The following is a 24,570-nucleotide window of genomic DNA, read 5'->3' on the forward strand; positions in this document are numbered from 1 at the left end:
CGTCCGAGAAAACGAAAAGGACATTAAGACAAACAAGACAAACTATACGAAGTACACACAGAAACGAGCATCTTGAACTTAAGTACAATTTTATTGTAAAGCATTAAAAAAAGTATACTATGTTAAAATTCCCATTCTTGGAAATTTTCGATTGTGGTTTATTGTAACCTATTCCGTACATTTGTTTAGTTGACCATTCATTTTGAATTTGGTTTCAATTGACTTTTGATAGAACAAGATACACAATCAAATATTTTTGACTCGACTGTGATAAAATATTTTCAATAAAATAGGCAATGCAGAAAAATATAATATAGTACCTGATTTAGAAATTATCCGTGTGCTTAACAATTAGCACAGTGACTGTGGTTAGCTCCAATAAAATCATGATGCTAAATCGGACATAGGTTTCGTCAAGTGAAAGCTGAAATAAAATTACAAAATAGTTATTTTCGACAATAATTCATTAAAAAAGGAAGGAAACAATTATTTAAAATTATTTACTTGAAGAAAATGCAATAGAAGATAAGAATAAATGCTTTGGCTATAGTAATTAGTTCAAAATCGACAAAATTGCAATTTTTACTGTCCATTTTTGTTAATTTGGCGTTCCATACTTTTTTGTTTTCGTTAGGGACGAGTCTTACTACGTCCCTTTAAATTATTTTTATTGCTATATTTGGGACTTTATTAGTTTAAATTTAATTGATTTTATGTAAAGGTAGTTGATTTTATTTATTTTCTTTGAAATAACAAAAATATAGTGATCTTTGTCGTTTGACCTGCGTCAAGAACTTTCGTATGTCTAATACACCTTATCGCTATTTGTCCGCCATTGCTGGAAATCACACAGGTTCCCGTAAAATTTTGACGTCATAAAACAAAATGTCTGACGCCACAATGGAAAAGTGATTGTTGTTGACGTCAAAAGTTCAAGCGGACGGGTCAGCCGGGAATAGCGATAAGGTGTATTCATTGCTTGACGCATTTTTGAATATGTAAATACACGTAAAACATAAGTGTATGTTAAAAAAACACTTACCAGCATACTTTTATAATAATATAAATTTATGTAAGCGATTCTTTCAGTGATATCCGCTTCTCAGTTGGTTTCTATAAATTCACATATGTAAGAGTCTTCTCCCTTTGTCAATATGGCGGACCATTTCTGACATTAATCGGCAGGCACATCACCGATATTTTTATTTTCAATTTTCACCGATTTCCGACCGTACGATTTTGTTAGACTTTTTTAACGGTAATGTGCTATGATAATCTCATATGATATATAAAAAATCTTTTCTGTTGCAATTTGTTTAGATTGATTCTGTAGACAGACTAGACTATTATAAGTGAAAGGATAATGTCTACTAGTCTGTTAGTCAGGGTTTACCTAACCTTGACCTCATTTCATGATTTCGACAGTAATAAGATTTTCATATCCATAAGTACATGCAATAGGTTAACTGGATTTGGTGTATGAATATGATTGCATGGTGTACTTGGCTGTTTGGTAGGAAGCATCTGAACTTAACCTTATTTTCATTGTTAATTGGTCAATGTCTAGTTTTCGTTGGTACACCATTTTCTCAGATATTGTAAGCAAATTATTCAATAGGTAACATATTTGGTGTATGAAATGAGCATTCATTAATTCATGGCTGATTGGCCAATGGTACTAGGTTTGTTTCTAAGATACCTTTATCAATAGACCAACTACATTGATTGTGTTAGAAGAAAGATATTAATGTCTATATGTTCGATTGGCAGTGTTCACAATGGCATTATATATGAGATTCTGAGAAAATTTCAGTAATCTAAGAATTTTCGTATTAAGGGGTAAAGGAGAATTTGCAAATACACATAGGGCACCAAGTCCACAATTTGTTAAGTGAACCCAAACATAATTCAGATAAAAAAGAAATATGTGGTGCACAATGGCATATATTTATTGAAAAGATATTGATTAGGGGTTTTGGAGAAGTGGGTATAGGACCAGAACTGATTGTGGGTTTTCACATCAGAGTGACACATTGTATTTTCAAGTATTTTCTATTTTCGTGAAAAAGGAAGATGGGCAACTATCCAATAACGTATAAATGAAGTGGACGAAAGCTATTATAGGCAATGGTACGGCCTTCAACAATGAAAAATCCATACCGTATAGTTGGTTATAAAAGACGCCAACATGAAAAAATTATAAATCAATTTAAGTGAGAACACTAAAGGTATTATTTATTAAAAAAAAAACATGTTTGAAAGCGCAAACCCTCCCTTAACCTGAAAAAAAACAACCCTGTGCAATTCTAAATTCTAAAGCTATCCATAGATTGTAGTACCGTGAATGTCTATATATATATAATAATAATATTTAGTACTATGGTTTTAATTTACTGATAACAAAAAATGAATACCAATAAAATTAAAGAGCTGCGCCATGAGCGCATGATAAGCCCGTCATCTTTTCAACAAGAAAAACTCCCTTGTTTGTCAATGTCATATCAGAAATGTATAAAACAAATTAGATTTGTAATTGCTAGCAATAACGGATGGCACCCTTCCCCCATTGCCAGGTGAGCGGCAGCCATTTTGAAAATTTCAAAGTCAAAGTCCGCATCTACAGATGTTTATTAACATTGTTGTAAAGTTTCTTCAATTTTGGAGCATTTCGAAATTTTAGAAATTTTCGCTATTTCCATGGTAACGAGTACCATTTCCAAAATTCCAAAAACAGGTTCCACTTTGGGACATGCCATGTTACATATCCATTAAGTTATAGAAGGTTTAATCTGATATTCTTGCAGAAAATGCAGCTTTAATGTGTTTTCCCATAGGGCCAATTTTAAACTTTCGCCCTGTTTCCATGTCAATGGCGGCCATTTTGGAATTCCCTAGAATTGTCACAACATCTAGGCATACCAAGGATCATTACCATAAAGTTTCATCCAGTTAGGTCTTATAATGAAAGATTTAGAATTTGCAATTTTTTTCACATTTTATCAGTTTCCATGGAAATGGCAGCCATCATGTTTATGCCATACCCTGTTTGCAAATCTGCACATGCTGGTTAACATATCCAATTCCAAAATATAAGCTGGACAAAAAAAGTGGAAGAAAAATAATAAGAAAAAAATAAACGTAGAATAACAATATGTCACCCTAACTCCGTTGAGGGTGCTTAGGCAGCAACAATTTGATTTTCGGGGGGGGGGGGGGGGGTCTATGGTTTTTTTTGGAAAAAAAAGTTTGTTTCCAGTTTTTGGAGAAAAAAATTATTTGTTTTTGATTCTGAGAAAAAAAAAATTGTTTGTTTCACCCTCAGCTGCCACTATATGTAATGCTAAAATTGAAAGAAAAAAATTGTTTTCGACTCGCAGGCGAAAAAAAAAATTGTCCAGAAAAATAAACCATAGCCCCCCCTCCCCCCCCCCCTCCAGAAAATCAAACGGTTGCTGCCTTATCTGAATAGAAATAAATAAGTCACTAAAGTTATATGAAAACTGCTCAAAGATTTTATTAGGTATTGTCCGAAAACTGGACCCCCTATTTTAAAATAAAATCCCATAACTCGGAAAAGTGAGATCTAAGATTTATAAAAATCGAAAGTGAGCATTCATCAATAGACACGAACAATTCACAAAAGTTTCACAAAATTTTGGTTAATCTTTTTTGAAGCTCCGACATGTTGACGACGGACAAAGGTTTTATCATAACATCACCGTGAAAATTAGTTCACATTTTGATCTATTATTGGTCGATAGTGAATACATAAAGACACACCCACATCAATTGAAATGCCACGCTTTGCATGTTGAAGTAACCTATACAAAACTCATTGAAGGATCAGTATGCAGGGGGTCAGTATGTGTCTAGTTATAAAGCAAAATGTCTTCCCCTATCCTGAATGTCCTCATTTTCCACTGTCAGTACAAATTTTGCCCTCCATCCCAGCCAAACTTCAGATTTGTTGTTATTTTTCTCGTCTAAATAACAATGAAATATTTGTCACTGGACGTTCCAGGATAATACGCGGAAAAGGCAATGTTATGTGAATGGAAAGACAACTTGAATTAATGATATAATTTTGAAATAAAATATGAGAAGTCTTAACTCTCTTGCTGCCAGTTATTTTTCAAGGTTGCATTTCGTGTGCCAGAAAATACGACAGCTCGACGTTTGTGGCGTTGCATGTCCAAAACCGACGTCATTCGATATATGACGTCATGCCATGTAATGACCGTTCCATTTGGTAACTATTGTAGAAACATATTACCCTGTTTAATCTTCGATCTTTTATGGGAAAGAGGTGCAGTAATGATAAGAAGCTTGCATAAATTAAAACATGGACATATGTGTCCCTCCGGCACAGTTGGTGTGGACACATGTGTCACTCCGGCAGCAAGAGGGTTCAGAAATTATCTGAAAAATAAAGAAAAGTAGGGATAACCGTACACCTTCGTTGTCGTTCTAAACAGTGCGTTTCTGCGTATAAGATCTACTAATATTGATTTTTAGTCCCGCCCTGACATCATTTACTTATTTTCAATTTGACTATATATAATTCAATGGCGATTCGAAGGTCGATTGGATAAAGAATCATGATTCATGATTCACAGTTGATTGCATCAATCTTATGACGTCATTTTGATAAATGACGTCATAAATGAAATGACGTCATCGTTGCAAATTTAGGCGTATTCGACATACAAACGAAAAATCAGTAAGTATAGAATATCATTCTTTCAGAATGTAGACACGATAATTTGTTTTTTTGGCTTTTGTTCAATGTGAAACAACTAAAAAGTAAAATGGGAGGAATTTTAATCTCAATGCTAGCCGGTTATTTCGTTTCGGCACGAGAATTTTGGAAATTAATATTCTGGCCTGCTCAAGACAATGTGAAAATTAAAGCCTGCACAACAAAATGTGGGAAATAAATGTGTTGTCTGCAACTGGTTCTATTTTATTTATCTTATTTCATTAATGTATATCTGACATTTTCATTTTCATATCTTTTTCTGTTATTTTCTACATGACATTTCTTTATACGAAATGTCTCGTACCTGCTGTAAAGCATATAAAGTAGTACACTACTACTCCAGTGAGTTTTTAGCTATAGAATTCCATTTTATAAATTGTTGTGAGTTATCGGGAAACAATTCTATGTTTTCGGGTGGGTATTTGCCGCTGTAAATTTGTTTATCTCTCAACTGGTATAGTTTTAAAGTACTATTCGGAACTTTTAAAAGTTATTTACTTTGTATAAAGGAGTGCAAATAGTCGAGTCGTACTTGAGACAAGTATGTTTCCACATCCATGCATCTTCTTATATATATCGTACATCAGTTATTAATTAAAATGGTGGACGCGACGGAAGGCATTTTGAGAAAAAAATTAAAACAACACTTTATAAATTGCATGCTTCCTAAGCTTTATTTCAGGATTACCCTCATCATGAACGCTCAAAGCCGCATGCTTCCTAAGCTTTATTTCAGGATCACCCTCATTATGAACGCTCAAAGCCACACATTGGAAAGCCCAGTATATTATCTTCCTAAGCTTTATTTCAGGATTACCCTCATTATGAACGCCCAAAGCCACACATTGGAAAGCCCAGTATATTATCTTCCTAAGCTTTATTTCAGGATTACCCTCATTATGAACGCTCAAAGCCACACATTGGAAAGCCCAGTATATTATCTTCCTAAGCTTTATTTCAGGATTACCCTCATTATGAACGCTCAAAGCCACACATTGGAAAGCCCAGTATATTATCTTCCTAAGCTTTATTTCAGGATTACCCTCATTATGAACGCTCAAAGCCACACATTGGAAAGCCCAGTATATTATCTTCCTAGGCTTTATTTCAGGATTACCCTCATTATGAACGCTCAAAGCCACACATTGGAAAGCCCAGTATATTATAAGCACAGAAACAACCAGAGAGCTTTAGAACAAAAAAAATCTGCAAAATTTAAGATTGAATGTCCATGGTGATTGAGCAAAAACGGTTTGAGAAACACGGTTAACTTCTCGGGATGAACGTATATTCACGGGTGTCATTCGGTTTATCGAGAGAAATGATCGTGAAAGAATATCTTACGGCGGTCAAGTATTGAGAGACGATCGTGAAAGTTCTGGTAACGGATCGTGAAAGACATTTAATCGAGAGGACATGTGAAAGATCAGTAAATATTCTAATTTAATTAATTACACAGACAAATTTACGACAAAATAAAACTGTCTGTCAAAATGGTTTAACATTATGATCAGTATGTGAGAATATCCAATTTCAAAAGTACATAGTTTTTACAAAACAACAAAAGGCAGATTGCTTCTCGACATTTCAATGACATAAAAAATGTAAACAAACACGATTTTTTCACAAATTCGACTAGATAAACTACTTTTATCCGAGTAAGGGCATTCTATTTGAATTAATCAAATGGTTCTCATAGTTATTTTGTATAAATATAATCTGAAACTTGGTAAATAAAGAACTATTTACACAAAATTGATTTTTCGGATCGTGAAAGATGACGTACCGCATTTTTGAAGATCGTGAAAAGGATCGTGAAAGATCTGATGCTACGAAGACGTTCAAATTATTCTTCAATTATATGATAATTAATATTTGTTATTGGTATTGAGAAAAGAAAAGCTAGATAGGTCAACATCCTCAATAGGTTTAATCATTTCAAAGTATTAATATTTTCAGAAAATGAAAAGAAAAAGAAATAACAATACGGCAATAATAAAAGACAATGGGTGACAAAACGCAAAAAAAAACAATCCAGTGTTGTTGTTATGATTGTAAGGTGTACATTTTCGACTTCTGCAAGGTTTCAACTGACATCGAACTCATTATCATGCATCATTCGACAATGTTTGTTTTATGTTGTTTGTCCTTTTGGTTATATACCTTAATGCTTATAGCGCCAAGGTATTTCGTGTATGGTATACATGTCTATCTGCATGTTTCATATATGACAATGGTGATGTCAATTGATATATTGAATGATAGTAAGATGTCTATGTCTGGCTGTCGGTCAGGGTTCATATACTTTTGACCTTATGTTCCGAATTAATTGGCCAAGCATAACTTTTACATTTGTCAGTTTCTAAGGCACTGTAAGGATCGGAACACATTTATTTGGTGTACGGGATATTTGTAGAGATCTGTATGGCATGGTTCATCTGACCTTGACCTCTTTTTATGAACCAATGACAATCTTAAGCGCATTTGACACTTCTAGTAAAACCCTTGATATTATAGACGTTATAAACAAATATACTATCATAAGTAAAGCATTACAGCATTTGCGATCTGGTATTCTACAGTCTGTAGTATATAGTTAAAGCAATCCACATCTGAGTTGTATATAAAGAACTTAAGAAAGTATTGTTGCACAAAATGTTGGTTATCGTTCAATCTCAAATTACACATGAAAGATGCCGTTTTTGCTGTAATTTTTTGTTTGATGGATAACATTTTGGTTTAAACGTTGCATATCCTTATTATTGGATAAATAGTGTCGGTCTGCCTGAATTGCACTAGACCGATTCACAGAGCTGAATCTTTCACACTTATTTAGACACGTTTTTAGTTGTTGTTTATTTTTAACTTTCGAGGTAAAGTGTTGAATAGAAAAAAAAATAATAGCTTTAATGTTCATCCTTATCAAAATAGTTACAGGCTTCAACCAGTTGCAGGTTTATCAAATGGTAAAAGAAATACTGATTTTTGATTACTAGTATTAAGTCTGGTCACGCATTTTCTTTCACGATCAAAATAATACGTAGCCTGATCTTTCACGATCAAGTTTGATGGAAATTCAACAAATTCAAGGTTTTCATAAACAAATTAACGCTTTTAAGGGAAGAACATTCTTTAATTTCACTGTACTATCAGATACACCAAAGAACAAATTTCAAATATATCATGATATTCTGAAATATGACCATTATAGGTACAAAAAGCGTGTTATTTGCAATTAATTTCATAGACACGCATTGCGCCTTTTGCGTTTTTTCAAAAAGTACTTCATATTTTCTTTATCTTCTTTCACAGTTATGTTGAGGAAGTTAAACCATTTTGACAGACATATTTTTTTGTTCGGATTTTTTCCGCGTTTTGAAAATTAAGCGATTTTTTCAAATATTCTGAACTAGAATGTACATTAAATGTCTTTCACGATCCGTTACCAGAACTTTCACGATCGTCTCTCAATACTTGACCGCCGTTAGATATTCTTTCACGATCATTTCTCTCGATAAACCGAATGACACCCGTGATATTGTACTGCAAAGGAGTTATAATCATTAAATTCGGTGCGCTCTTTTAGATGTAAAACAACATTGTATATATTTGACACTGATACAGTTTTGATCCCGTATTTACAGTTTTATAAAAATTGCCATATAGGCTATTTTTGGCCTGATTTAATCAAATATGTAATAAAAAATATACCTTCATGTGCTACTTTTTGAGTTAAATGAGTAAAATATCAGTAATACTAGTTTTAGATACCAGAAGATGTTTTAATCAATTAGAAAGGCGTTAAAATACAAGAGGATTTGAGGGTGTTTGTTTATATGCGTTAGAACAAAACTTTACGACAAAAGCTGTGATTTCAGCTTCCCAAATTTGAACTGTCCATTTTTATTAGTCCTACGAAACATTTTGAATTGTAATTGCCTTATCATTAAGACTTGCATTGGAAGGGGGGGGGGGCCAACAAATAAACACAGCTTGGCGTTTGATTTGAAATGGTCTCTTCGTCTAAGTTTAGCTTGTACATATTCAATATGTTATTGTCAGTTAATTATTATTTACAGTGTATGCTTATGACAACAGAGGTTTCCGATACAGAGTTTCTCAGATGCACGTAAACGACAATAATTCAAACTACGGTGTTGAGCAAACTTCTGATGACAGTGTTGACCAAACTTCGGGTGACAGTGGTGACCAAACTTCAGGTTACAATCCTGACCAAAATTCAGATGACAGTGTTGACCAAAATTCACATGACAGTGTTGACCAAACTTCAGATGACAGTGTTTTTGTTGAAATCAATGATGCACACTTGACACGAAGTAATTCCGACAGTGACAGTGAAAGCGGAAATGACCAAAAGAAGAAACCGGATGGAGATGGTGAAGGCGATGCTTTGTTAGGAGAGGGTATTAAATTCAGGAATAAACCTAAAAAGGAAAATCAATGTTTGGGTAAGCTGAATTCTTATATTTGCAATGCATATATATACAAAAAAATTCAAAATCTTTGCTTTCTTTTGTTGACTCTGTTTTATACTATTAATTTCAAATTTTGTTCATAAGAATCCGAAAGGTTGATTTTAAATGCAATTTGGAAACCACCCTTTATGTTATTATTCATGAATGTTAATTTTCCATGCTTATTGTATATTATGTTCGAAGAAGGGCGAAAGATACCATAGTGACATTCAAACTCATAGATCGACAAGAAACCGACAACACCATGGCTAAAAAAGAAAAAGACAAACAGAAAAATAATAGTACACAAAACATAACATAGAAGACTTAAGACTAAGAAACACGAACACCACCAAAAACCTGGGGTGATATCAGGTGCTCCGGAATGTTTAGCAGATCCTGCTCCACATGTGGCACCCATCGTGTTGCTCATGTTATTACACACCCGGTAAATAGTCTAATTCGGTAGGTCACATTCGTGGAAAGGGAACGGGATTTTTGTTACGATTGTAGTTAGGAACATATATATATCTGATATCATCTGTGAAATGGATATTCCATAACGGTCGACCAACTCGTGATGGCTTCTTGATCTTAGGTGTGTCATGTGGGTATGCACTGTCAGTTAAGCTCCGATGTATCGTCTGCCTGCTGATTCCTATATTTTTTGGAAAGGAGGGAAGATCCTATATTTCAGCCATAGCCATAACTTATCTCATTTCTGGTATGTTATTTATGTTTTATGATTGTAAGTATGGACGGAAGCGACAATAGTGTAACCCGTGTATCGCGTACTCGTTATAAATTCAATCCATGTACTTGAGATAAAATGTAGTATTTCTTGTAAAATTTACGTAGGGATGATTTCACCTTCACCATTTGGAACTTTTTGTTTAATAATTTTCTTAATGACTTATGAGCATTAACTCTCTATCAAGAAATCATGATAGGAAATACAAGCCTGGGAATATCGTATCAATTGGATGATACACACTCTGTATGCAGGCGCTACTGGAATGTTGCGAAATAGAAATGGAGAGTTTACAATTGGGAAGCTGAAATCATCTTTTTTGTCGTACAGCTTTGTTTTCAACTGACCCTCATTGTCAATTTCTATATGTAAGTCAAGATATGAGGCAGACTTAACTGTATCTGTTGTATCCTTTATCTCTAGTTCGATTGAATATCATAGATGCGCTCAACATAGTCACCAAATTTCAATATGTCACGAATCTATTTTGAAGATTAAAATGACAATACAAACATTTCAATTTTGACTTATATTTTAATACATGTAGCTTAGGGTTAACACAAATTTTAAAATTGCTATTCGACTACGTCCAATCTAGTTCACTCTACTTTGCAATAAAAAATCAATGATTTAAGAAATCGAGATAATCGAATAAAAAATAAAATTAATGATTAAGATAAAATAAGAAGAAAAAAAATATGAAAAATTAAGTATGTATGATTATATGATAGTTCTTACAATTAATTAATTTATTTATTTGTTTTAACATTATTTTATCTTGATTGTATTTTGTATTCACCTATTTAAAAAAAAAAAATGAATTATTCTGCAGGGTGTCCTGATGGAATTTGTAGATTCTTTGGGAAACATTGCTATAGCTTCTTCACTGGACCATCAGATTCATACACCCCTATCAAAACAGCACTAGGATTTCCGTTTGGTTTTCTGTTAGCATATGGTAAGACTTTATCAAATATAAGGAGACGTGGTTTGATTGCCAATGTATAAAGGCAACAGTAGTATACCACTGTTAAAAAGTCACAAATTGATTGAGAGAAAACAAATCAAGTTTATAAACCACAACCGAGGGAAACACATAAACCACAAGAGGGAAAGAAAGGAACAACAGAAAGACTGAGGTGCCACAAAACAAACGCTTACATACATATAAACAAAATATTTGATAACAACTGCCATATTCCTTATGACATTTAAAATCAATAGTCGAAAATGAATAAAACAAAAAACCAGCGCCATGAAAAAACACAGGGAAGTTAAAGTACCGTTGTCAAGTTTGCTTAACTTGGATAAAACACAGGGAAGTTAAAGTACCGTTGTCAAGTTTGTATAACTTGGATAAAACACAAGGAAGTTAAAGTACCGTTGTCAAGTTTAACCCAGCAACACCTGGTAAGTATAAGCAAATTAACAGAGCGTCTCTGATATCATTCCGAAACATACTGTAACAGTTGCATATGTTTTATATTGTTTACACGTGTATTTTCTTTGCTTTTTAGGTCTTTATTTTGCTTTGATTGTGCCCATGCAGCTTGAAGAACAGACACGACATTTTCTGGGGGGATTCTTGATCTTGGGTGTGTCATGTGGGTATGCACTGTCAGTTGAGCTCCGTTGTATCGTCTGCCTGCTGATTCCTATATTTTTTGGAAAGGAGGGAAGATCCTATATTTCAGCCATAGCCATAACTTATCTCATTTCTGGTATGTTATTTATGTTTTATGATTGTAAGTATGGACGGAAGCGACAATAGTGTAACCCGTGTATCGCGTACTCCTTATAAATTCAATTCATGTCCTTGAGATAAAATGTAGTATTTCTTGTAAAATTTAGAAATTTACATTGATGTTTTTCTTTCTCGATTAGAATTTGTGCTTTCCTGGTGAAAATGTTTGTGAGACATGATCGATATCCTGTATTCAACTTTCAAAAAGGTCTACTTACGATTGTTCCGTAACTTTTTGTCTTGAATTACAGATTAATGGGAACCTATCGGTTCAACGTTTTCATTTGTTAATGATACAACTAAAAGATAGGACAAAGTAACCAAATTCCGAGAAACAGTAAGATATCAAAACTCTTAAATTTAATTGTTGATACACAAACCACGATAAAAACCTGTAGGAATCCATTGAAACCCAAATGGAGCGAGACCATATAAATGTTTGAAAATTTTCTTTTATGAAAGCAGTTGTTATCAACTTTTTCGTTCTTTGAATGTTCGCGTATGTTTTTGTTGCACTCAGTTTTCTTCCCTTTTTTTCCTCTTATAGTTGATGTGTTTCATTCTGTTTTAGTTTGTAACCCAGATTTGTTTTTAAGTGAGTTCAGACGGTTGTAGCGCGTAGTATGTATCGTTGGTTTATTTTTTCCTTCAAACATTTAATGTTATATGCTTTTACTGTCGTTTTACGTACTTTTTCAATATAATACCCTCATTTTGAATCACAGATATGTGTGTAAAACTCATTACTGTATTGAAGAATTTAGTATTTAATCAATACATTGCTATCAATTGTTTACAACCATAAGACTTATGTGCTTATACCAAACTCGAATATAAAACCCTGAATACATCATACTTGAGTAAGCATGCGATATCTGACGTTTCTGTGGTATAACCATCATGCCTTTAATTCAAACCTATACCAATATGGACAAATCATTTTTTTTTCTTCATTAGGTCCAGTACAAAATATCATGGACAACGGAAAAGAAATAACTCGAACATTAAGCTGCGCGGCTGAGTTGTCAGCAAACCACACCAGAGCAAAGTGGGAACTCAAGATGAAACCATTGGAAGATGCAATGAAGCAATGGCAGGTGAGACTATTAAATATACCAAAACAAGTCGAAAGGTCAGAAATGGTATTCCATTATAAATACATGTAAGAGCCTAAATCTTTATCATATTTTTTAAACCAACAATGAAACTGAACGAAAAGGAAAACAAGCGTATTTGTTAAAGGAAGTCTTTTTCTACCATCAGTTGCGATTATATGGTAAAATTGGCAGTCGGCTAGTAATAGAAGTTTTTGCAATATAATAGATATAGATAAAGTATATTTAGTTTAGTTTAAACATATTTTATTTGCTGAATTAAAGCAAAATGGATTAGACACAAGTAAATCATACTTATGAAGTCTTCTCCATAATACAATATAAAGTTACAATAATAGTATAATATAATGGACATGCATATAAAACAAACAGTTTATACAATATAATACTAGCTTTCATAGGTGAACAAAGAGGAGACAAAGTAAAAAAGGAAAAAGAAAGTTTGAAAAATCGTATACTTCCGTGACGATGACTTGTGGATTGATGGCAACGATGACGTCCTGTGTCAGCAATAATAACGCTCTATCAAGGCATAAGAAATCTGTTTGACCTTTTTATGTAATTCTAAACATGTTTGAAAATTTGAATATTTTGTTCGTTCGAAAGTTCCAAGTGTCCGCAAATTAATAGTTTTGTATCTAAAACAAAGTTTTCAGATAGCCAGTTAAGGTTATCGAATAAGTTTTTCCTACATAATGTGTATTTTGGGCAAACGAAAAAGTAATGGTAGACATCCTCAATATCGGACCCACAATGACAAGAGGGATCATTTATAATGTTAGCTCTAAATAGGTCATTGTTTAAGGATGAAGCGGAACATCGCAATTGCGTTAAGATAATATTTAATTTCCTTGGGCCGTACAAATAAAACGTTTCAATTTTACATACTAGACTATCGTTTTTTAATTCATTCTTAAATTTAGAAATAGAGTCGACACTGCGAATTTTTGGATCAAGTTTATTCCATTCACGTATAGTAGAGGGAATAAACGATTCAGTAGTAAGGGAAAGTCTACAAAATGGAACAATAATATCTTGACCATTTCGCAACGGGTAGTTGGTTGTACTTTGTACACAAGGAGGTACAAGATTACATAGATATTCTGGTGCATGCTTTTGGTTCATGTTATAAAACATCTGTAATTTTCTTCTTCTTCTTCTTTCAAAAAGAGATTCCCAGCCAACCTCAGAATATAAAGTTTCAGTTTTTGTAAATATTGGTAGACCTGTTACTATTCTTGCGGCCTCCAATTGTAAATTTTCTAATTTATTTGAGTAGCCTATTCCACAATTATCCCACACTTCCGTGGCATATTCGAAAATGGGTCTAATAAAAACTAAGTATAGTTTTTCTAAATTATTTCGAGATAATCGATATTTAAGTTTACGTAAAACATTTAAGTGTTTCTTTACACTTGTAATTATACTTTCAATATGATTGTTCCATTTTGCGTCACTACTGAAATTAACTCCCAGGTGCTTATGAGATGTACTTAAAGGTATATTTTTACCATTTAAGGAAAAGCTGAGGTCTGGAGTCTCAATATTTGAAAAAATCATAATTTCGGGTTTATCTGGGTTGAATGACATAAGCCATTTAGAAGACCAAACATCCAGCTCTTTCAAGTCGCGATCAATAACAGATCTAATCTGTTCTCCATCGTTACCAGAATAGTTGAATGATGTGTCGTCAGCAAATAGCCGACACAGTGAAGTAAGCTTATCAGCAATATCATTAATATATAAGACAAAGAGAAGAGGGCCCAGAACTGATCCCTGGGGGACACCAGCTGAGACATTACAGAAGGAAGAAGACGAGTTATTTAATACTACTCTCTGTTTTCTGTCGTGTAGATAATCCTGAAACCAATTCAATACGTTTCCGTCAACACCATAAACTTTCATTTTATATATAAGACCCCTATGCCAAACTTTGTCAAAAGCTTTAGAGAAGTCACAGAATACAAAACAATTTATATCTTTTTTTTCCAAAGAGTTTAATATGCAATTATATATTTCTAAGAGTTGATGAACAGTTGAATTTTTAGGGAGGAATCCTGATTGATACTCATAAATTAATTTATTAGCTTTTAAATGATTGTATAAGTGCTTAAACACTACTCTTTCCATAACTTTTCCTACACAACTAATTAAGGATATCGGTCTATAATTTGATGGCAAGGATGAATCTCCCTTTTTGAAAATGGGTATCAGATTTGCTATCTTCCAGCTAGTTGGGTATATTCCCTCTCTTAAGGATTTATTAAATATAATATGGAGTGGAACTGCTACCTTTTCTGGACACAGCTTTAGCATCTTATGACTGATCACATCAGGACCAGATGCTTTGTTTGGATCTAATATCTGAATAATATCTATTATTTCTTTTATATTTACTTGAATATCTGATAAAGTATATCTACAGAATTGCCGAAAAAAACGTGTGATCTACTCTCATTGGAAAACGATGTTTCCGCTTTTTTTTTTGCAAAACTTTATTAGATGAAAAGAAACTGTAATTGCTAAATTTTTCATCAAAGTATAATCTGTAATTATTGCGTTATGCCGAAATCGTCAATCGATCGATTATTTATCGTGGCGTTGATACATTCATGTGGCGCACAGTTCATGATTCTATTGTGTTGTATTTGTTTTCTGTCGTTAATTAAATACTTTACCTCTCACTTGTATGACAGTGGCAGCAAACTCCATCATATTGACAACGATGCGCGAATTAAACAAACAGACAAAATAGGGAAAACATCGTTGTCAATATAATTGAATTTAATGCAATGTCATAAAAGTGAGTGGTCTAGCTAGCTATAAAACCAGGTTTAATCCACCATTTTCTACATTAGAAAATGCCTGTACTAAGTCAGGAATATGGCAGTTGTTATCCATTCGTTTGATTTGTTTAAGCTTTTGATATTGCAATTTGATTAGGGACTTTCCGTTTTTAATTTTCCCCACAAATCCTTTGTGATTTATATTTTTACTCAAGATATTTTGTCCATTTTATAGGCAGAAGGTATGTACATGAACAAAGTAGTAAATCGAGTGGACTCTGCATTTGCACCAATGAAAAAGGAGGTATAGTATACTTATATTTTTTCCGATATTAATCAAGAAATAGAAAACCGATTGCAAATAAAAACAAAAATCCTACACAGCAAATTAATACTTGAGCAACACAAATACTACCAATAATAGTTTGCACTCCCTCCATGATAACAAATAGAACCTACCCCAAAAATGTATTCCGTAGTGTTGATCTATAAAAAGATCCATCGTATTCCATGCTTACAAGGATAATTTAAAGTCTTATAATATCTCTGGTGTCAACTGATAGAGCGGGACACTATAAAAATGCTACTCTATAATAATTTTCCATTGTAGAATGTATTGTTGCTTTATTACTATTATTAGAGGTGTCATGGATCTCTATTATAATTTTCCGCTGTAGAATGTATGTTTGCTTTATTGCTAGCATATTAGAGGTGTCATAATTTACAATGCAGGTAAGAGATCAAGAGGATGCATCTATAATGGAAGCTAAAACGGCAAAGGTTGACAAACTAACTGGAAATAAACGTGGAAATAGACTGTCAAAAATTCATCAAAAAAATAAATCATCAAATAGAGACTCTCGAGAGAAACAAACAGAACGTAAATTTAGGACCAAGATGGATTTGCAATGTGAAAGTAAGCTAGGAATGTTATAACTACTTTAAAGCCGTTGAAAAATCAATGCTCAAAAATAGTTTTGAATGTGAAGGAAACAAAAGTAAAATAACAAAAATACAGAACACCAAAGAAATTCAAACCTGAAAGTCCCTTATCAAATGGAAATATCAAACCTGAAAGTCCCTTATCAAATGGAAAAATCAAACCTGAAAGTCCCTTATCAAATGGAAATATCAAACCTGAAAGTCCCTTATCAAATGGAAATATCAAACCTGAAAGTCCCTTATCAAATGGAAAAATCAAACCTGAAAGTCCCTTATCAAATGGAAAAATCAAACCTGAAAGTCCCTTATCAAATGGAAATATCAAACCTGAAAGTCCCTTATCAAATGGAAATATCAAACCTGAAAGTCCCTTATCAAATGGAAATATCAAACCTGAAAGTCCCTTATCAAATGGAAATATCAAACCTGAAAGTCCCTTATCAAATGGAAAAATCAAACCTGAAAGTCCCTTATCAAATGGAAAAATCAAACCTGAAAGTCCCTTATCAAATGGAAATATCAAACCTGAAAGTCCCTTATCAAATGGAAAAATCAAACCTGAAAGTCCCTTATCAAATGGAAAAATCAAACCTGAAAGTCCCTTATCAAATGGAAATATCAAACCTGAAAGTCCCTTATCAAATGGAAATATCAAACCTGAAAGTCCCTTATCAAATGGAAATATCAAACCTGAAAGTCCCTTATCAAATGGAAAAATCAAACCTGAAAGTCCCTTATCAAATGGAAATATCAAACCTGAAAGTCCCTTATCAAATGGAAAAATCAAACCTGAAAGTCCCTTATCAAATGGAAAAATCAAACCTGAAAGTCCCTTATCAAATGGAAAAATCAAACCTGAAAGTCCCTTATCAAATGGAAATATCAAACCTGAAAGTCCCTTATCAAATGGAAATATCAAACCTGAAAGTCCCTTATCAAATGGAAAAATCAAACCTGAAAGTCCCTTATCAAATGGAAAAATCAAACCTGAAAGTCCCTTATCAAATGGAAAAATCAAAATCTAAAACATATCAAACGAACGGAAAAACAACACACGAGGAATGTTAAAACCATCTTTAATTTTAACACTCTTTTTCCAAACTTTTCTGATTTGGTTTCATTAATATACCCTCTAGACCTAGAAATTAAACAAACAACAAACACGACATCACCCCGTCAATTTTAGCTTTATACCTCTTATTTGAAATAAACGGTCATTTCAGTTAAAGAATCTTTTACAAACGAGACGATTTTAATTTTGAAATTATCAATATCCCCCATCTTAGTAGCAATATACCAAAGTCATCTTTTATATAAGCTTTGGATTTCAAATATTTTGGACACGAGCATCACTGAAGAGACATGTATTGTCGAAATGCGCATCTTGTGCAGAAAAATTGGTACCGTTATGGTTGTTGTTACTGCATATGGGATATAACATTTCCAAACTCGCCCACTATTTATGAAAGAGCTTGTAACTGCTACTGAAACCTTATAAAACGTCATCAGTGTATTAGTAGAAGGTTGATGAACCAAGTTTATATAAAAGAACGTCTCTTTATTTTTCTAAAGATCTTGCCATTGTGTTATTTGTGTATTGTCATTTTTTGAATTTTAGTTTTTCAATTATGCCTAGGTGCTTTGTCCTTTATGCCAATTGTTATGGTCGACTTTTTGTTGGTTTTTATAGTGATCACCATCTTATTTATTTCATTATTCATTTTGTCATTCCTTCTAATATTTGTGTAGGTGCATAAAATCTATGATATTTTTTCCCTGATAGATGTATGGAATGAAGGTGTCCTAAGATGTAGAGATAAATTCAAAGATCTAGAAAAACGATGTCTTAAAACCATACCATTCATAGGGTACCTATTGTGTTTGCCAATGAAAATGACGTTCTTCTGTGAGATTATTAGATGTAAGTACGGTTATTATTTGTGCCTGGAAGATCGTTGTAATAATGAATTGTTTAAATGCCTAAGAACACAATTTCGGAATATAATATTTTGTTGATTTGACCTTTATTTTAGGCCGCTTGACCAAACTTTATTTCCAAATTAAGACAACAGTAGTGTACCGATGTTAAAATCTCGTAAATCGAATAAGAACATAATGAAGAGACATATCAAGGTAGCACACACAAACTAATGGATCAAGAAGGAAGGGGGAAACAATCAAAGCTAGTACTTGATGTTCACATGATTATAGAATACGAGAAGACTTTTTTTATTTTCTTGCCGAAAACTATTAGTACTACTGCAATTACGAGATCTGCCTTTTTAAATATAAGCTAACAATACTATCAGAATATTACATGGCATTTTTCACATCGCATGTATTATCAGCCCTAGGTTCAATATCAGCCCAAGAGTCGCAAAAAAAAATATGACAAGTTATGATCTTTTCATCATATGCTTCAACAATGGAGAAAAATAACAGATTCATATATTAGTCCTTTTACGTGTTTCCAATTTAAATAGAAGTTCAAAGATTGAAAAGGTCACGGATGTAGGACCCCAGATTTAGTACATTCGACATTCTATCATATGCCTCAACAGAGAAGAAATATATTTTTATATGGACGAATGGACAAAATAAATAATTCAACAAGATACACAATGAACACTGTTTTGAAAAGTCAACTCTTTTTAAAGAAACTTTCTAAATTATGTTTGAAACTTTAAAAAAAAAATGCATTTATCTAATATTTTTTTGTTTTTGTTTTTTTTTTTGTTTTTTTGTTTTTATTATTTTACACAATTTACTTTCCAGTCATCAAAATAATTGTTTTGTACTCTACTTTGTAATAATTTTCACTGAAAAACCCGGTATTGAGGTGTATTCTACGGAATTTGCCGAGAATCATCGTAATGCCATGCGATAACGTTACGGAAAGGCATGTGATAACAATCGAAGTATGTGATCAACTTTTCAGCCCGCTAAGCACCTATTCGAAAAATATGGAGCTTACGTTAATTCAATGTTATTATCATACAGTTAAAATCATATGTTTAGTCCAAGTATATGATAATTATTATTATAGATAAAATGGCTATGAAATACTGCCTTTGATTTTAAATTTGAAATCCAAATTTATTTCTCGAACCATCAGCAACATCACAAAATGATTGATAATATAACCCCATCTATCCAACGTTATTTATCATTCTGATTGAGAATACAATTTATGAAAAAAGATTTCACTTTCTTCATAACTAATAGTAATCTCCTTTTAAAACATTATGTTTGATGTTTACATCTTTAATGATTAATCGATTGATTGATTGTTGGTGTTTAATGCCATTTTCAACAACTATTGGCTTTATCGTAGCTGCAAGGTTTTTTTTAAATGGTACAGGTAGCAAAGAAATACCGACATTTCTCCTACACAATGTCAATTCTAACCAATAGCCATGTACATAGTTGAACAAGCTTTAAAACAATAAGATTTCAGATGTTGAAATCTAACAATGAAAATTTGTTTTATACATGAATATTAGTTGCTAACGTTGCCATGCCTTTTCTAGCTGTTGTCAGCTTATAGTTATACCAATCCTAATAAACTTTGAGAAACTAACACAACTGTTTAATTCTTATAAAAAAACATTTAACCTAATAAGTAATAAGTAAACTTTATCTTATATTACATGCACAAGCAAACCTATATGTTTGCAGTGATCCCAGGTGCTGCCGGTATGGACTGTGATGCTATGGATGTTGTTGAACCTGGATTTGGAGAGACATATGTGGCTTCTGAGGATATGGTGAATGTGATGGATGAAAACTTTGAAGTCAATTTACAATACAAGGTTTGTATATTAGATGAGGGCATTCTCTGAAACTGATTCACATAAAATATCTACTTGAATTTTTGAAACTTTAACGTCCATAAACTTTTTTTTTATAAATTTATGATATTATAAAAAATAAAATTAAAATAAAATCACAAAAATACTAAACTCAGAGGAAAATTCAAAACGGAAAGTTCCTAACCAAATGGCAAAATCAAATGATAAAACACATCACACGAATGGACAACAACTGTCATATTCCAGACTTTGTACATGTATTTTCAAATGAAGAAAATGGTGAATTGAACCTGGCTTAAAAGCGCTAAACCTCTCATTTGTATGACAGTCGCATCGAATTCCACAAATCAATCAAATTCAAAAATATAATACTATTACTCGTTTCGGTATTATGTAGTAGTGAGGTGACGGCTACATATACGAAATCTGTACAACGTTATTCTCCTATGATTGTGGTATGCTATCTTCATCTTGCATGAATTGATATATCTCGTATCACACAGCACGGAATTATTTATTTAACACAAAAAGCATATATAGAAGATTCTAATTTATCTTAGTACTCTATAGGTAATAATTAATTACAGCTTGTCCAATCAAAAGAAGGTCTTGACTACACATCTGTTGAGGAGATACGTAAAGGAACGATGAATGAATTTAAACAACGAGAACAGTTAATCAACATGTTTAAGAAACTGTTAAAATGTCTCCTTGGATTTACTTTTCTACGAGTAATCTACAGGTATATTTCTAAAATATATTTTTTTTTGTACTTTCAAGGTACTTTTGTTTATTTTTTCCCTCGAATCATTTATGGAGAAATTTTTTGTCAAAATGTGCATTTGATGAATTTAGATTATGTTATTGTCTAATATCTACACATTTTGGCTTAAATGTCATATTACAAAAATAACCTCATCAATAAGCATGATTATTAAAACTTAAGCTTTCTTATTTTTTGTTTTACACTACCCTGGGTATGATCCACGTACGCATGACGATGAGAAATGCCTAATACTAGTAATCGCCGTTTCGTGAGCTCAAAGATACCATATTGACATCACCTGTTAACATGGTAACGGGAATTTTAAGTTAACACATTACAGATAAGCTTCTCGTCTAAATATATCCTTCTGATGTTATGTTGTTTTTATAGATCTTTTATTTAATTTTAATACTTGAAAAGATTTCGGGACAATATATAGTCATCGCTTTACTAGTTGTCTAAAACATTTTTGGGGAAATTTTGTTGCACGATTTGGGGGGGGGGACCCTGCCAAAATGTTAAGGGTTGACGACCCCAAAATCTATACTTTGATGCTTTTGAATTCAATATTGTAGTATTTCAGTTTATTTTGAATGTCATTTCTAGTATATTTTGATTCTTTCGTATTTAGGGAAATGTAAAGAGTTGAACAATTGGATATAAAATGTTCTCACTTATTTGAAACAGTCCCTAGAAGTCGATCAGCGATAATATTGATGCACTCGACATTTAATTGTGGAATATGTATAGATATAAGTTTAAGAGCTTATAAAACAAAACAAAAATTCCAAATCAAAGAAAACTTTGACAAAATAGTTATCAAAGGTACCAGGATTATAATTTACGACGCCAGACGCGCGTTTCGTCTACACACGACTCATCAGTGACGCTCATATCAAAATAATTATGAAGCCAAATAAGTACAAAGTTGAAGAGCAATGAGCATCCAAAATCCAAAAAGTTGTGCCAAATACGACTAAGGTAATCTATGCCTGGGTTAAGAAAATCCTTAGTTTTTTTAAAAATTCAAAGTTTTGTAAACGGAAAATTTATAAAAATGATCACATTATTGATATTCATGTCAACACCGAAATGTTGACTACTGGGCTGGTGATACCCTCGGAGACGAAACGTCCACCTAACCAGAGCTAAACACCACTTATATGATATGATTTCGAATTTTATAACAGCAAATCTACTTAAAATCATTAAATTTCGATTAAGTTCAATTAGTATAAACAATACCCCACGATCGTGTAGGATAAATAATTACATTCATGTTTTTTTCCAGCTCGTACAAGTATAACAAAAAATATTTGTCAGACTTCAGCTTTGACAATATTTACGTCTCAGACTACTTTAAACATATTGACAAGAGAAGGAATGCACAGGTAATCTAAAGTATATTTTAATAGTTTACTTACGTGTTTATTGGAACAACATACATCAGCTACATAAGCCTTTTTATATAATCCTTTGATATGACACTATGACACTTTAACATTGATATCTTTCCTTCTTTTGAACTGTCTATTAACTAAGAATAAAACAGAAGAACACAAATATCGAATTCCAAGACAAATTCAAAAAGGGAAAAATCTTAAAAACTAACAAAATTATATTCTGTCAAGCATTAGTATACTTCCTGTAAGATTGTCCTTCTATAGTAAAATTGCTCTATTTTTGAATAGTTTTAAAAGAAATATATATCGTTAACTGCACTAACTGTGAAAATAGTATGACTTGCTATTGAAACAGACTATTGTTACTGTCAGTTTCACGTGTAAAGGCGGAGCTTAGTTGCTTTGACAAACAAGTGGATTGGATTTTATAAGCCTGACAAGCAATTGAACAAGGGGAAAATAGTAAATATCATTGAAAATTTTCTGACATTTTAAGAGACTTTAAAATACTGTAGTTTCTGTTATAACGTTTTTGTTCTGCTTACTGCCGTTGAAGCCAAAACTATTTGAATACTTTAGAAGTCATTTGTTACAGATCAATAGTTATGACCATATCACTGTCTTTTTTTGTAAGTTATTGAGTACTATGGAAAATGTTAATGAGAATGGAATGGAAGGGGTATGGAGTAAACCATGTTTAGACAAAATATAAATTAATACTGGACAATCAAAGTTCTGACTCGATGCCTTTTTGGTACTTCTTCATCTGAAGTCAACATGACTCAATGCCTTCAACAACGAGCAAAATAAAGTACCCCATAACAAGTTTAAGACAATCTTTAGTATCAACTTACAATGTTAGCAAAATGCTACTTGTTTAACTAGTCAATAATGATTAATATTCAGATAATGTTAAAATCAATCATTTCACCTCAAAACGCATACTTTTGAATTTATTTATTTGTAACTCTTTCTAACAGTCAAGTAGACACAATCCCTTTCTTTAAGACAGCATATATGTATGCAGAGTTACATAAAGAGCCTCTTTCCATACTAAAAAGCATTTTTTTTTATAGACATACATAATTAACACTATTTAAAATAGTAAACAGTCAGTATAATAAAGATATTAATGTTGTGTTTAATATTGACTATGGAAAATAGTACCTAGGATGAGAGACAATACTCTCTCTGGCTACTATTTTCGCATAGTCAATGTTAAACACAACATTAATTTGTAAATGGAAGAAGAAGAAAAAAAAACCAACTGCAATATTTATGACTTCCGAAGAAAAGAAATGTTAAAAACTAGTTTTATAGCTAACTAAGCATTCTGTATTGGCAACATGCGTTATATGTTATAAGTACACAATCTGGGATCCAGTCGTCAAATCTGTGCAAACATCCATCACAGACTCACAAAACAAAAATGACTAAAAATACAACTAAAAAATTACTAAATCTTTTACAAAATTGCCACAAAACATTGTTGATTTTGAATTTGACAATGACGTCAACAACAAAAAATGTTTGCATTTATCATATATAGTATTCACCTTTTTTTGATGAAGTGACCATTAAGTAAATTAAAGACATCGTCCGAATCATGTTTTGTTTTTAAAATGTAAAGGTAAATCCTGTAAAAGAGTCCATCCAGGATGAAGTTCGGAAAATTTAGACTCCCATTTGAAAATTAAGGTATATTGGAATGGGACAGAAACGTTTGCTTTTCAACAGGCCTTCTACGAACCCTTAAAGATATATTGCAAGGGTTATTAATGTACATAGTACATGGCATTGTCTTAAAATGAGGCACCGATCGTATTTAACGTCCATATTTTGACTATTTATGGCTGCATACTTGAACAAATCTCACAGCCAAACAATCAAGAACACATTAATTTGATATGATTTTAAACTATGCTTTGTACAAGACCTACACGCTGAGTCTTAGTATTAGACATTATCCGAATACATTACTCTGCGTTTTAGCCGACCAGTCTTGGTGCTTAATCCA

General features: G+C 32.5%; 1 protein-coding gene across 1 annotated transcript in view; it reads left to right on the forward strand.

Annotated features, from left to right (window-relative positions):
• The first annotated feature begins 4,665 nt into the window (after nt 1-4,665).
• The window catches only part of LOC143063119 (E3 ubiquitin-protein ligase DCST1-like), a 38,266-nt gene continuing 18,361 nt past the window's right edge, over nt 4,666-24,570 (forward strand). The window contains exons 1-11 of the mRNA XM_076235086.1: nt 4,666-4,720; nt 8,839-9,228; nt 10,818-10,943; nt 11,503-11,706; nt 12,687-12,826; nt 15,866-15,934; nt 16,363-16,546; nt 18,356-18,493; nt 20,251-20,384; nt 20,972-21,126; nt 22,442-22,541. Of these exons, the coding sequence (XP_076091201.1) occupies nt 4,720; nt 8,839-9,228; nt 10,818-10,943; nt 11,503-11,706; nt 12,687-12,826; nt 15,866-15,934; nt 16,363-16,546; nt 18,356-18,493; nt 20,251-20,384; nt 20,972-21,126; nt 22,442-22,541 (1,641 nt within the window). The 5' untranslated portion in view covers nt 4,666-4,719. The remainder of the gene's footprint in view (nt 4,721-8,838; nt 9,229-10,817; nt 10,944-11,502; nt 11,707-12,686; nt 12,827-15,865; nt 15,935-16,362; nt 16,547-18,355; nt 18,494-20,250; nt 20,385-20,971; nt 21,127-22,441; nt 22,542-24,570) is intronic.

Source organism: Mytilus galloprovincialis, chromosome 2 (assembly GCF_965363235.1).
Source record: "Mytilus galloprovincialis chromosome 2, xbMytGall1.hap1.1, whole genome shotgun sequence".
Taxonomy (NCBI): Eukaryota; Metazoa; Mollusca; class Bivalvia; order Mytilida; family Mytilidae; genus Mytilus; species Mytilus galloprovincialis.